General features: G+C 59.2%; 1 protein-coding gene across 2 annotated transcripts; it reads right to left on the bottom strand.

Annotated features, from left to right (window-relative positions):
- Positions 1-196: 196 nt before the first annotated feature.
- Positions 197-12,985, bottom strand: MBOAT7 (membrane bound acylglycerophosphatidylinositol O-acyltransferase MBOAT7). 2 transcript variants are annotated; one of them, XM_060652547.3, is made up of 8 exons: positions 12,626-12,985; positions 11,816-11,894; positions 11,583-11,712; positions 10,897-11,023; positions 8,875-9,034; positions 6,473-6,833; positions 4,620-4,796; positions 197-1,189 (listed from the first exon to the last, which is right to left on the bottom strand). In XM_060652547.3, the coding sequence occupies exons 2-8, from the start codon at positions 11,889-11,891 to the stop codon at positions 802-804; spliced, it is 1,419 nt and encodes a 472-aa protein (XP_060508530.2). In that variant the 5' UTR covers positions 11,892-11,894; positions 12,626-12,985; the 3' UTR covers positions 197-801. The 2 variants fall into 2 exon arrangements, with proteins under 2 accessions (XP_060508530.2, XP_060508531.2); XM_060652548.2 differs by having other exon boundaries at positions 12,832-12,985.
- Positions 12,986-13,288: the final 303 nt, after the last annotated feature.

The raw sequence follows: 13,288 nt of genomic DNA, 5'->3' as shown, positions 1-13,288 counted from the left end.
CCCAGGTAAGGAAGGGACCCCGGGCAGGTCCGCACCTGGCCACCAGGTGGCGGTGGTGGGAGGACAGCAAGCACTTCAGCGTCAGGGCGGCTGCTGGGAAACGTCCTGGGAACAAGCCCACGGACGCCAGCGTGGTCCCTGGAAGTGCGGCGCCACGAGCCCCACGCCCGTCGATCACCCACAGGCACACGTACGATCTTTGCAAAACACTTTATTGGCGGAGGCTCACACATTCTGACCGTGTCTCAGGCCAGAGAATGACAAGAGGGTGACAGGTGCGCTGGGACCCTGAGGTGGCTCAGATGGAAGCTGCAAGAACCATGTCCGCAGGCCTGCTCCTCGGTGCCTCAGTTTCCCCCTTATGAAACGGGAGGGTTATGTTCCCTTCCGGGTCTGAAATCCTGGTACAAGGGGGACGAAAGCCACAGGGAGGAGGTTCCCCACTCCCAGAACCTGCCCCGAAGCTCCTACCCCACACCCTGTGCCAGGAAAAGGACGTGTGCCTGGCGGCCCCTGCTGGCGGGGTGGGGGAGTGCGGCTCTCTCCGGAAGCTGGGGCAGGGACACCTGGGTGGTCGAGGGTTGTCCTGAGCCCTCGGGGCAGAGGGCAGAGGGCGGGGAAGCAGGGAGAGCTGCAGCCCGGCTCCGTCGGACGCCGGGTACGGAGAGGAGACGGGAATCCTCACCAGGCCCCTGGCCGCTCCAGCAATCTTTCTGGGAAGGGAGACGGCGGCCGGGGTCACAGGATTCCCAAGCAAGAAGCTTGGTGGCCGGGCCGACTGGCAAAGGGTGCCGCGGCAGCCTATTCCTCCCGGAGCTTTTCTGGGGCCGGGCTGGCGGCCGAGGGCGCGGTCTTCCTCCGGCCCGGACCGCCCCCGCCCAAAGCCAGCCCCAGCAGCAGGGCGGCCAAGGCCAGGATGTGGACGCAGAAGTAGACGGAGGCCCAGTACCGGACGGTGTCTCCCAGGGACAGCAGCACGAAGCCCATACACATGTAGTCGTAGGCGCGCATCTTCAGGAACCAGTGCACCCAGTCCCAGGCCTTCTGGCCCCCGGGACTGAGCCGCCCCCGCAGGGCCGACTCCAGTCGGCCCTCCGCTGCCAGGCACAGCGGGATGGTCAGGAAGCTTAGGTAGTAGCCAGGGTGGAGGCCGTGCCAGTAGGCGCTCAGCAACATGGTCCAGGCGCTCCTGGGGGAGGGGCTCGGATTCAGGACCCTGGAGCCCAGACGCCCAGCCCCGCCTCCCTGAGACCCAGGAGTCCAGGCCCCCATCTCCTTCCTCCCTCAGACCCAGGAGCACAGACCCCTGAGACCCAGGAGTTCTGACTCCTCAGGCCCTCCTCTCTCGGACCAAGAGTCCAGGCCCCCAGCCCCCTCCTCCCTCAGACCCAGGAGCCCAGAACCCCAGCCCCTCCTCCCTCAGACCAGGAGTCCTGACCCCCCCCAGCCTCTCCTCCCTCAGACCCAGGAGTCCTGAACTCCACTCTCCTCCCTCAGACCCAGGAGTCCGGGCCCCCAGCCCCCTCCTCCCTCAGACTCAGGAATCACTATTCTCTTTTCAGGAACCTAGTTAATGCCCTCTTATCACAGCTTTCCTCAAGACCCATGAACCTGAGCCCCTAGCCACTTCGTCTTGGGGATCTAAGAGTGGAATTCCTGATTCATGAAGACTCAGTCATCTCTAGCCATGGTCTCCTCTCTCTGGACCCCAAAATGCTATAAATTCAGGCTCCAGTCCCTCCTTCCTCAGAGACACAGAAATCACCACAGAGGACTCCGCCTGGAACGGAGATGTGGGTTCTTCCTTGTCTGTGGGCATCAGCCTTTCCCCGGGGTACATCAGGGTGCTTGAACCTAAGGACACAATAATGCTGCCCCCCATCCTTGGAGGCATAAAGAGTCCGTAAAAAGGCTGAATTTTCACTCTTGCCCAAAAGGGAGACCTTTTCCCCTCTCTCTTCTTCAGCCACTTCCACGAAAAAACATAGTGCTTCAGAAACTTTTCTCCGTCCTTCGGATACAGATGGAAACGTTCGGAAAGGCTTGGAAATAAGCCTTACGAAAACACAGTCCACGAATGTTTTTCTGGAGGGTGGTGGTACCCAGTCTTTGAACTATAAACGTCATGGGAGCTGGAGCCCCTGTCTCCCCGCCACTGTGGGGGTTCATCCCAGGCAGCTGGCATCACGCTACCGCCTGCTTGACACCTAGTTGCATTCTTCCTTCAGATAGAGACGATCAGCACGGGTGGCTACCCCATTACCAACTGAACTTGGGCAGAACAGGAGACCGTGCATCACGGCAAACAGTCGGTGGGTCCTCTTACTTGAGGACAGGTTATTGTTTCTCTTGGGAGCATGCTGTGCAGGGGACTGTGACAGGTGGCTCCGACAACAAGGCGAGCTTTCTTTTCGTTTTGGTAATCTCGTTAGTGGGTTGCGTGGTGCACAGCCTGGCTCAGTGCTAGCTCTTTAATAACAAAACCGTGTTCTTTCTTTTCTGCCAATGGTGGAGACAGAATTCCCCGGGTCGGGAGCATTTCAAGAGACGGTCTCCGACAGGGAAAAACAGGGTGGAAGGGACGCACATAAACGGCCCACCAGGCACCTTGAACTCCACACAGGCACCTGAACTCTGAGCTGTGGTCCCTACCTGCTCTCCCCACCTGCACACTCTCCCAAGAACAGTCCGTGCTCCCCCTCAGCCTTTCCCCGCTTCCGTCCTCTCTGGAACCCACTCCAGCTGGCTTTCACTTCCGCCCTCCAAACTGCTCCCATCAAGGTTGCTGGAGACTCCCCCGCACCCTCCCGTCACACCCAAGCCCGAGCCTTTGTTGTACTGAAGCTCCTGACATCACCCGACACAAATGATCCCTCTCTGCTTTCCTGACTGTCCTCCTAGCTCATCGGCTCCGTCTAGGCCGGCTCCTCCTCGTCCCTCGTCTACACCAGGGTTTCTCAATCTCAGCACTACTGACATTTGGGGCCAGATCATTCTGTGCTGGAGCGGGGGCCGTCCCGTGCCACGCAGGGTGTTGAAGAGCGTCTGGGGCCTGTAACCACTGGCTGCCAGTAGCATCTCCCAGTTATGGCACAAAGGGCTCCTAGGCGTTGCCGAATGCCCCCGGGGAGTGTGGCACAGTTGCCCCCAGCCGAGAACCTCTAACCGAAACACTGGAGTGCCCGCTGCTTTGACCTGCTGCTCAGCCTGTGTTAGGTACCGCTACCTGAAGGGACCTGCGCGCCCGCTTCTCACACCGTCTCCTCCTTCTGCGCCAGAGTCCCGTAACTAACCGCCTATCCAGTAACCCCAGCTGAAACCTGACGGTCACCTGGGAGTCCGTGGGACTCCACCCAAGTTGCACTCCCTCACCCGAGCCACTCTGGAAACTTCCTCCTGGCCAGTCTTCCCATCTCAGTCACTCAAAGCCATCACCTGGCATCACGCTTCACTTCCTCACGTTCTCATCCCCACATCCAGGCCATGCCCAGTCCGGACACCCAGGTAGGTTTAGCTCCTAGCTCTGCAGCTGCGTCCTGACCTCATCTGGTGGCTCTGGGAAGGCGGAGTGACACTCGGCAGGTTACCTAACCTCTCTGAGCCTCAGTTCCCTCATCTTTAAAATGAGGGCAGGGATGGGGCACCTGGGTGGCTCAGTCGGTTGGGCAGCTGACTTCGGCTCAGGTCATGATCTCGCGGTCCATGAGTTCGAGCCCCGCATCGGGTTCTGTGCCGACAGCTCAGAGCCTAGAGCCTGTTTCAGATTCTGTGTCTCCCTCTCTCTGACCCTCCCCCGTTCATGTTCTGTCTCTCTCTGTCTCAAAAATAAATAAACGTTAAAAAAAAAAAAAAAAAAAAGAAAAAATGAGGGCAGGGAGCCTGGGTGGCTCAGTCGGTTAAGTGTCTGACTTCGGCTCAGGTCATCATCTCACGGTTCACAAGTTCGAGCCCTGCATCGGGCTCTGTGTGGACAGCTTGGAGCCCAGAGCCTGCTTCGGATTCTGTGTCTTCCTCTCTCTCTGCCCCTCCCCTACTCACACTCTCTCTCTCTCTCAAAACAAATAAACATTAAAAAAATTTTTTTTGAAACCAGGAAAGTAAGCTCTACGTCCTAAGGCTGTAAACATAACAATGTCTGGCACACTCGAGTTTCCACTCAAGAAGTATTGGATGAATAATGAATAAAAGCTACTATACGGTGACTACTCACCTGGCGGGCCTCACGTTAGGTATGTTCACATCGCTTAATCCTCTCATCAATCTCTGAAGTAAGTTAACAGCATCACCCCCATTTAAGAGTTGAGGAAACACAGGTCAACTAGCTACTTAAGGTTTCTCTGTATCTGGCTGGGCCAGGATCCCAAAAAGTCTGGCCAGAGTCCACAGGATTCAGTACACTGCTTCTGTCCAAAGGTGTTGACTTTACACAAGTAGAAACTGAGGCCCAGAGAAAGGGAACGATTTACCCCAGAGCGATGCAAATCAGGGGCTGGGAACCGGCTCAAGAAACTACAACTCCCGTGGTCCTCTGGGGCGGAGGTCCGGCCGGGAGCCCGCAAGCAGCCCCAGGCGCTGCTGGGAGGTGTAGTTCCGTGTTTTCCCAGGGCAGGCGCGCTCACCTTAGGACATAGGAGCGAGCAGGTGCGCTCTTGTAGACGTACTGCGCCAGCCACCACTGCACCGTCATGTTCCAGTACCGCATGCCATCCCGCACCCGCACGCAGAAGTCAGTGCCGTAGCAGTCGATGTTGCGGATGGTCTCATAGTCGTACTCCAGGGAGGCCGCCTTCTCCGGACTGGGGGGGGGTGGAGGATGAGGGTGGGGGACAGACATGCAGCTCAGCCAGGCCCCCTCCCGACGCTGGCTACTGTCCCAGCCCCGGATGCTAAGGAGGGGATCGCGGCCAGGCCAGAGCTCTGGCTGTCACATTCGCTAGGGCAACCGGGGAGGGTAGCCCAGAGGGAGCCTCTTCCCGGACGAAGACTGGGGGCGGGGGCACAACAGTTCACTGACAAGGGGTCCTCCTTCTTTTGGTCTCAGGGCTACGACAGCAACGAAAAGCCTTGAGGGGCTACAGTTGCTAAGCTACGAGTCCTCAGCAACCTGACCCTTCAGGGGTCTCAGATGCTAGGGAAGGGCAAACGAGCTCACTGTATTCAGAGCAGCCGCCCAGTGTGGTCCTAAGTTGTCAAGACACTGTGGTTGCTAGGGAAGTAGCATCCCTAACAACGCGGTGGTCTATGATTGCTAGGGAGATGTTTGAGGCCCACGTGACACCTGATGGTCTCTGTTGCTAGGGAAAGGGTATTCCTTAGGAACAAGGCCTAGGATGTTTAGAAACACTTCCAGAAAGGGCCCCTCCTGGTCTTTATGATTATTCAGTTAAGTGTCATCTCCAGCACTACAGTGGCTCCTGGATCACTGGTGCCAACAGTCCCAGTGGCGGTGAACATCTTTCACCCACTCCAGGGTGGGTGGCTTCTGAGAATGGGAGGGGAGCCATCTATTACAAAAGCCTTCAATTCCTGCTTGCCATTTTCTGGCGGACGCCCTCACTAGTAACCGGAGGTCTACCCGATGGTTGCTAGGAACCGGGGATGGGGGAGGGGGGAAGTGCGGGGTGGGATGGGGAGGTGGAGTCCAGTCCCAGTGGTTAGAAGCATCATTTCCCTAGCAACCTGAGAGCAACACTTCCTCAGCAACAAGACAGCCCCTAGTTCCTGGCTAGCAATTCAAGAACGAGGAGGGGGGGTGGCACTAGGAACAAGGTCAGTCCACAGTTACTGGGGTACTTCCTCAGCAGTGGTAGGAAAGCCACCCGCGGTTGCTGGGAGCGGCGTCCTCTCTGCCAGAGGACAGCATGGTCAGGGACGCCATGTCCTCAGAAAGTGCAGGCTGTTAACGTGAGGACATCACATGGTTGGGGGCCTGTGCGCTGGCGTCTAGTAACCAAGAGCAGGTTAGGGGGCGCCATTTACATAGCAATGAAAAGCGAGTCTTGTGGCAGGAAGGGGCAGGCCATGGTTGCTAGGGAAGCGCCCCCCCCCAGCAAAGAGGGGCAGTCCGGTTGCTAGGTAACCATCTCCCTAGCGACAAAGGGTGGGCCCCATCACAGCCCAAAGATGGTATCCCAAGTAACCAGGCACAACCGGGTTACCGGGGTGACACTTCCATGGCAACAGAGGGGAGGCACATGGTTGCTAAGATACCACCTTTTCCTAGCAACAGAGAGCAATTCACCATCCCACGAGGTGACAAGCGTTAGCAACAGGGGGCAGTGGCAGGTATGAAGAGTACTGCTCCCCAGGGCAGGGGTAGATGGGCGGTGGTGGCCAAGGGGCGACATTCCACTGATAGCAGGGGGCGAAGCTGCACCCCCTGCTCCCCCACTCTCCTCCCTGCTAGGGGCAGGGACAGCCTGTGCTGACGGGGCCTGCCGGGTCTTGGGAAGCCTCCCTCCCGCCGCCTGACCTGCTGGGGGGTGGGCATTGGAGGGTGGGGCCGCCCCCGGCCCGGGCTTTGGCGGCCACGGGGTAGGCCCCGAAGCCGGCGGCAATGCAGCCGCACTCGGCGGCAATCCAGGCCACGTAGAAGCGCATGCGGAAGGCGAAGAAGACGGGGATCATGTAGAAGAGGCGGGCAGGCAGCGGGCGGGCGTAGAAGGCGTCCTCACGCACGGCCTCCAGCGGGAAGAGGTGTGAGGACAGCAGGAAGAGCAGGCCAAAGAGCGGGGCCGGCCAGGCTCGGCGCAGGAGGGGCCGCAGGCTGGGCACGGCCCCCGGGAAGGGCTGCTCCAGCCAGTCCAGGTACGTGCGGTAGCGGAAGAACGGGCCTGTGGCGGGAGGGAGGGGCAGCCGTCAGAGACTGGTCTGGAGGTGGGGGGGTGGGGGGTGGGGGCTGAGACTGGGCGCTGAGGAGTGGGGGGGGGGGGGAGGGGGGTGGGGCTAGGTAACCCGAACGAGAGGAGGGAGACTCTGAGAGAAAGGGACAAGAAACCAGCGAGTCTTAGACTCTTGATCTTGGGGGTCGTGGTTCAAGCCCCACGTGGGGCTTTGGGTGTAGAGATTACTTAAAAATAAAGTAGGGGCGCCTGGGCGGTTCAGTCCTTAAAGTGTTCGACTTCGGCTCAGGTCACGATCCCACAGTTTGTGAGTTCAAGCCCCTCTGTGCTGACAGCTCAGAGCCTGGAGCCTGCTTTGGATTCTGTGTCTCCCTTTCCCTCTGCCCCTCCTCCGCTTGCGCTCTCTTTCTCAAAAATAAATAAACATTAAAAACAAAAGAAAGAAAGAAAGAAAGAAAGAAAGCAAAGAAAGAAACCAGAGAGGGGGAGTTCAAGGACTCAGAGAAAAAGATAAAGGACAGACCGCTAAGTAGCGAGGAACAAAGAGCTGGAGAGTGGGGGGTATGGAGACAAGTCCCCAGGAAACACAGGGGCAGATAGGCGGGACCCGAGGGGTGGGGGGTGGGGGGTGACCTCTGCCTGAAGGAGGAAGTAGGGCAGTGCAACTGGAGAGGAACAGAGTGGTTTGAGAAAAGGTCAGAGGGTTGCAGGCAGGGAGGACTCAGGGTTTTGTTCTAAGAGCCAGGAAACCGCTGTAGGCTCTTCCAACAGAGAGGTGCCGGGATGCCATTCACCCTGGCCCCTGAGCAGGGCGGGGGCTGCAGAGGGTCACCGGTGGAAAACAGGAGACAGTGGTAGCGCTGGAGATAAACTGACGGCCTGGCCCAGGGAGGGAGCAGGTGCGGATTAACGGAAGTGACAGCCTTACGTGTCACAAAGAACAGAGAGAAGAGAGTAGGATTCCACTCATAAATGACCAGCACCGGGACATCTATAGAGACAGAGAGTCAGTCAGTGGTTCCCAGGGATTGGGGGCAGATGCGGTTTGAGGGACGATGGCTACAGGGTCCAGAGTTTCCTTCTGGGGCGATGCAATGTCTACAATGACATGGTGGTGATGGCCGCACAAGTCTGTAACTATGCTAACAACTTCTGAGCTGCATGTAGCTTTAAGTGGGTGAACATATCAGTTACGGTTCCATAAAGCTGTCATAAAAAAGAAAACCTCCTAGGGGCACCCGGGTGGCTCAGTCGGTTGAGCGTCCGACTCTTCATTTCAGCTCAGGTCACAATCTCACTTTGTGAGTTTGAGCCCCGCATCAGGCTCTGCGCTGACTACTTGGGATTCTTTCTCTCTGTCTCTGCCTTTCCTCGGCTTGTGCTCTTTTTCTCTCTCAAAATAAATAAATAAACTTAAAAAAAAATCTTAGGAAAAAAAGACAGAAAACCTCCTAGGACATCAACATTAATGGAAAATATTTTTGGATGCTAAAAATGGGAGCATAATGTGAATGTATTTGTTCCTTGGGTGATAGGAACATCAGGGTTGCATAGACCTTGCTCCTTTGTCTCCTGATTGCTCCCAAGAAGCCACAAGGAACCACTGAGGCCAAGAACAGTCTGTCTCTGCTCTGGAGGGCCAGCGGGAGAGTCTGATGTAGACCCAGGCAGAGATGCTCGCCCTCAAGAGGAGCACATGCTGGGGTGCCTGCATGGCATCTGACTTCGGCTCAGGTCATGATCTCACAGTTCGTGAGTTTGAGCCCCACCTCGGGCTCTGTGCTGACAGCTCGGAGCCCGGAGCCTGCTTCGGATTCTGTGTCTCCCTCTCTCTCTGCCCCTCTCCCACTGGCACTCAGTGTCTCTCTCTCAAAAATAAATAAATATTAAAAAAAAAAAAAAAAAAAAAAAGGAGCAGATGTTGGAACAGAGGCAGGATCACAGAACAGGCACCAAAGTCCGGGTGGAGAATGGGGACAGGCAGTGGTGACGAGACGCAGGGAGGCAGGGCTGGGGGCGCAGCCACACTCACCTGTCATGATTCCCACGTAGCAGTAGCTGTAGCTGAGCGTCTCCATCAGAGAGGGGACATCAGGCAGGAGCCCCAGGCTGGGCCCCTTGCTGAAGCCCGTGGCCATTTCCTTCCTCTGGGCCAAGTGCAGGTCCTGAACTTCACTGGCGAGACTCACCAGCTGGGAGGAAGGGGCACGGGTGGGGGACAGATCAGACCCCGGGCCTTCCTCACCCTCACCTCCCTGCAGCCAAGGGAAGCCACCGGGAGCTGAGGTTCCAGTCCATGGGCGGCTCTCGGCATCCAGAGTCATGAGTCGCAGGGTGGCACCTGGCCACAGGTGCTCCCTAGCACTGCCTCCTGGGCCTTTCTGTCTCTTCGTTCCCCCTTCTGTGTTCTCCCACGGGCCGTGGCTTCATACCACGCACGCTCTCATGATCTCCAAGCTGTACCCTGTCTGGGCTCCTCCTTCCATCCCCAAAACCATTCAAAGTGCCTCTTGTCAATGATACAAGCCTACTGCGTTCCTCAAACTCATGGCCTCGAGAGCGGAACACGTTACCGTTCCCCAGAGGCGGCGCTCTCCCCTCGGCAAATGCCACCAGCAGGCAATTAACTGCTCAGGCGGGGAACCTTCCTTACTCCCCAAATCTACCGTAGGTCTCTGAGTCTGTAGCTTTTGGCCTCCGTTCTGCTGCCCAGCCCCCAGGCTGAACGTGATGGGCCTGCCCCTGCAGGCCCGTTCTCCACCTTCTCCGCAGGCCCAAGGCTGACACGGCAGCCACAGGCCTCAGCCGGCCTTCCGACTTCCCCCCTGGGTTCTGCCAGAAGGGAGCCCCAGGACCAGAGGGGGAAAGGCAGGTGTGAGAGCTGGGCCGTGTCCCTTGGTCCATCCTCTCAAGGCAGAGGGAGGACTCCACACGACACTCTCCTTTCTGTTCGACTACCGGCCCCGCTCTCGTCCCCAGGGTTGGTACCGGCTCCCCGTGGCTGGCCCAGGATCCTCACTGTCCCTCCTGGCTCCTCCGCCCCCCCGCCCGCCCACACTGTTGTCAAGAAGGACTCCTCAAAGTATCCCCAACGCGGCACTTGCCGCTGGGGCTCCGACTGGCCTACCGATGGCCTGGGTCAGGCCACCACTGCTGGTCAGCGGGACTCTGATCAAGGAGGGTGCCCTCATCCCTTCTTGCGCTCCCCGCGGCAACTCTGTGGGCATCCAGGGCGCAGTTCCAAACACGTCAATGTGGTCACCTTACCTCTTCTGGCGACAAACCCCAAAACCGCTTCCGGTGGATCCCGGGCCCCCTGGGAAGCCTAAACCCCTCACCTTGGCCCCGCTTCCCTTCCCCTTCCGTCTCTCGATGAACGCTCGCTGTGGCTGGCACCCAGTCACCGGGCTCAGCCTGCTCCCTTCCACGTGCTGTTCCTACATGCCGACAGGCTCTTCCTCCAACTCTCAGCCAACCAACTCCGGCCTGCCCTTGCATCCCGGGCCACCGAGAACACAAGATGCTCGGGAGACCTGGTTCGCTACCTCACGTGACTGTCCCGTGTCCTGTGTGACATGTCGCTGGAGCCCAGCACACAGGAACTCAGGACTTTTCGGTCTGGGATGGGGCCTGGGAACCTGCTTTCACCCATCTCCCCAGGTGGTTTCGAGCCAGACACGGGTGTCCTGTTTTTGTGCCCTCAGAGAAGCGCCTTCTCTCCCAAGCTGTTTCCCCCTCCTTGGCTAAATGGCTTGCTACCAAGATGCACTCCTCGAGAACTGGTCCGTAAAGCGCTTAGCTCAACCTGTGGCACACGGCAAAGACCAAATGACACCTGCACTACTTGGCCGCGGTTACCCTACTTGGCGCGGGGAAAGGAGGGACTACTTCTTCCCCCCCCCCCGGGGAACAGTTGAGAGGTGAAGTCCTGCCCCTGGGGGTGCTCCGGAGATAAAAATCCCACCTCCCCTACTGCCCCCGAGAGTGGGTGTGGAGGAGGCCGAGACGATGGGCCGTTCCCTGGCACCAAGAGAGGGGTGGAGGGGCGTCTGACCTTCAGTGTCAGCAGCAGCTGGACGGCATTGGTGAAGGGCGTGGGAGTGGGCAGGCCCAGCAGGCTGAGTGCGCGGAAGAACAGGAGGTAGGAGAAGGTCCAGGCGAGGGCCAGGGCGTGGCAGGAGCTGGGGCAGAGCAGGAGGACGAGCGTGCTGGGTACAGGGACCTCGACTCCGCCTCCCCCAGATTCTAGCTACAAGCCCTCCCTCACCCGCCCCAAGAGATAAAGGGGGGAAGGACGGGAGGAGCCAGACTGAACCAGTGCAAGAGGGGGCTCAGCCCCACAGAAATGCGCCACAACAGAGAAGAGAATGAGGAGGGGTTAAGATAAGCTTTAGGGTGAAAACCCTTCAGGCCTCCATTTTTTTCCGAGGGAGGCGAGAAACACGGAGAAAGAAAGGGAGACGTAATACAAGTATGAATGGTGGCAGGGCCGGCCCACCGGTCCCCCGTTCTCCCGAATACATGATACGGATATTAAGAACCAGGACAAACACGCAGGGACAAGACCCAGAAAAAAAGGCCGGACAGGAAGAAACACAGACCAAACCACACGGAGAATCCAGAGATAAAAAGAGACACTCAGAGACAAAGGCAGAAAGGGAGACAGACCCAAAAAGGAAACAGGTTGCTTCCTCCCCCTCTGTTCTCCCTCCACACCGCCCCCCCCCCCCAAATCCTCACCAGGGCTGCGCCTGAATGAGGGCCCAGGTCCCAAGGATGGTGATCAGAGAATGCAAAGTGTGGGGGCCACAGGTGAACAAGGTGAGCCCCAGGCCCACAGCTGCTGCCCCCCATCTCTTCAGCCCAGGTCCTGCGGGGAGAAGGGACAGCATAAGCCTGGACCCTTCCAGGGAGTCCCCTGCCCCGTGCCCCCCCACCCCCCAATTTTCCACTAGGGAGGGAACCTGACTCACCAGCTTTCTTAAAGAGGAAGCCGATGGGGATGGAGATAAGGAGAACCACTAGATAAGTCCATTCTTCAGGCGACATGGTCTGGGGGAGGGGCAGAGGGTTTGTGAGAACCCAGGGATCCGGGCCATCAGCCCCTCGCCCTTACAGGATTCAGGAACCCACCCCCTCTAGTCCCCAGTGTGGAGGATCGTGGAGCCCTACCCTCAGCCCCTCTCCTCTGAGAACAGAGGAATCCGGACCTCCAGGACCTTCCTCCTTCAAGGATAAAGCGATACACCCCCAGCCCCGCTTTTTGGAGAACCCAGGCCTCCAGTCCTCCTCTGAGAACCCAGGAATCCAGACCTCTCAGCCCCTCCCCCGAGGATCCAGGAATCCGGCCCCTCCCCCTGCGATCGCAGAAATCGAAGCTAATCCCCCAACCCCCATTGGGGACCCACGGATTCCGTCATCGCTCGCTGAGAACCCAGCAACAACCCTTGTCCCAGGCCTTTCCCTTGCAGAGCCCAGGATTCCAGAGCTCCCAGCCCCTTCCTCCTGGAAGGATCCAGGGACTCGGGCCCTCCCTCTCTGAGAACCCAGACTCCAGCCTCCACCTCCATCCAAGGTGCACACGTTTCTTCCACCTAAAGCCTGGAGGGCGCCCCCACCCCGTACGTCCCCACTCCCCCAGCGCAGGTCAGACCGGCTCCGGCAGAGCCACAGGCGGTTACACCACCCCCTGCTCGGCCGCGCTCCCGGCGCCGAGTCCGCCCCGTCCGCCGGCCGGTCCGCAGCCCCCGCCTCACCCCAGGTCGCCCGTGCCCCCCGCCCACCTGGGCCTGGCTCCGCGCCGCCCGCCGGGCGGGAGGCGGTCAAGCGGTCCGGGCCCACGGGCGCCCCGGCTGTGGCCACGCCTCCCCGGCCCAGCGCGCGCTGCTCGGTCGCGGTCCCGGGCCGGATGTGCTGCCCCGTCAGGCTGCGAGCCGGGCAGGGAAGCGGCCGGCAACCGGCACCCGACAGCTCCAGCCCGTGGTTGCACCTTTACCCCTCGGCAGCCGAGCCCAGTGCACGTAAAGAGGCGGGGCCCGGAGCTTCGGGCTCGGACGGACGCTTCGGAGCCGGGAGAAGCCGGGGTCTCCGCTTCGGGTTCCTTCGGGCAGAATCGGCGGCAGCTTGGAGGCGGGGCCACAAGCTTCGGTCTCCGTTCGGAGGTCTCCGTTCGGATGTAGGCGGGGCCAAGAGCCTCGGCCGGATGTGGGCGGGGTCATATCGTTGGTTTCCTTCGAGCATAGTTGGGTACCAGTGACCCAGGTTAGGAGATAGGCGAAGTCTCGTTCTTTGAGAAGGAGGCGGGGCCACAAACTTAGGCAACACGAAGGAGGCAGCGATCTGGAACATTTCGAGGGGCGGAACGAACAGCATCCCGGCCGGAGGGGGCGGGGCCCGGGGATGACGTCACCATAGGGCGGGGCCAGGGTAATAAGCCTCACTTTCTC

This window comes from Panthera onca, chromosome E2 (genome assembly GCF_046562875.1).
Source record: "Panthera onca isolate mPanOnc1 chromosome E2, mPanOnc1 haplotype 2, whole genome shotgun sequence".
NCBI classification, from domain to species: Eukaryota; Metazoa; Chordata; class Mammalia; order Carnivora; family Felidae; genus Panthera; species Panthera onca.
The sequence above is the reverse complement of the archived record's forward strand: the minus strand, read 5'-3'. Positions and strand labels throughout refer to the sequence as shown.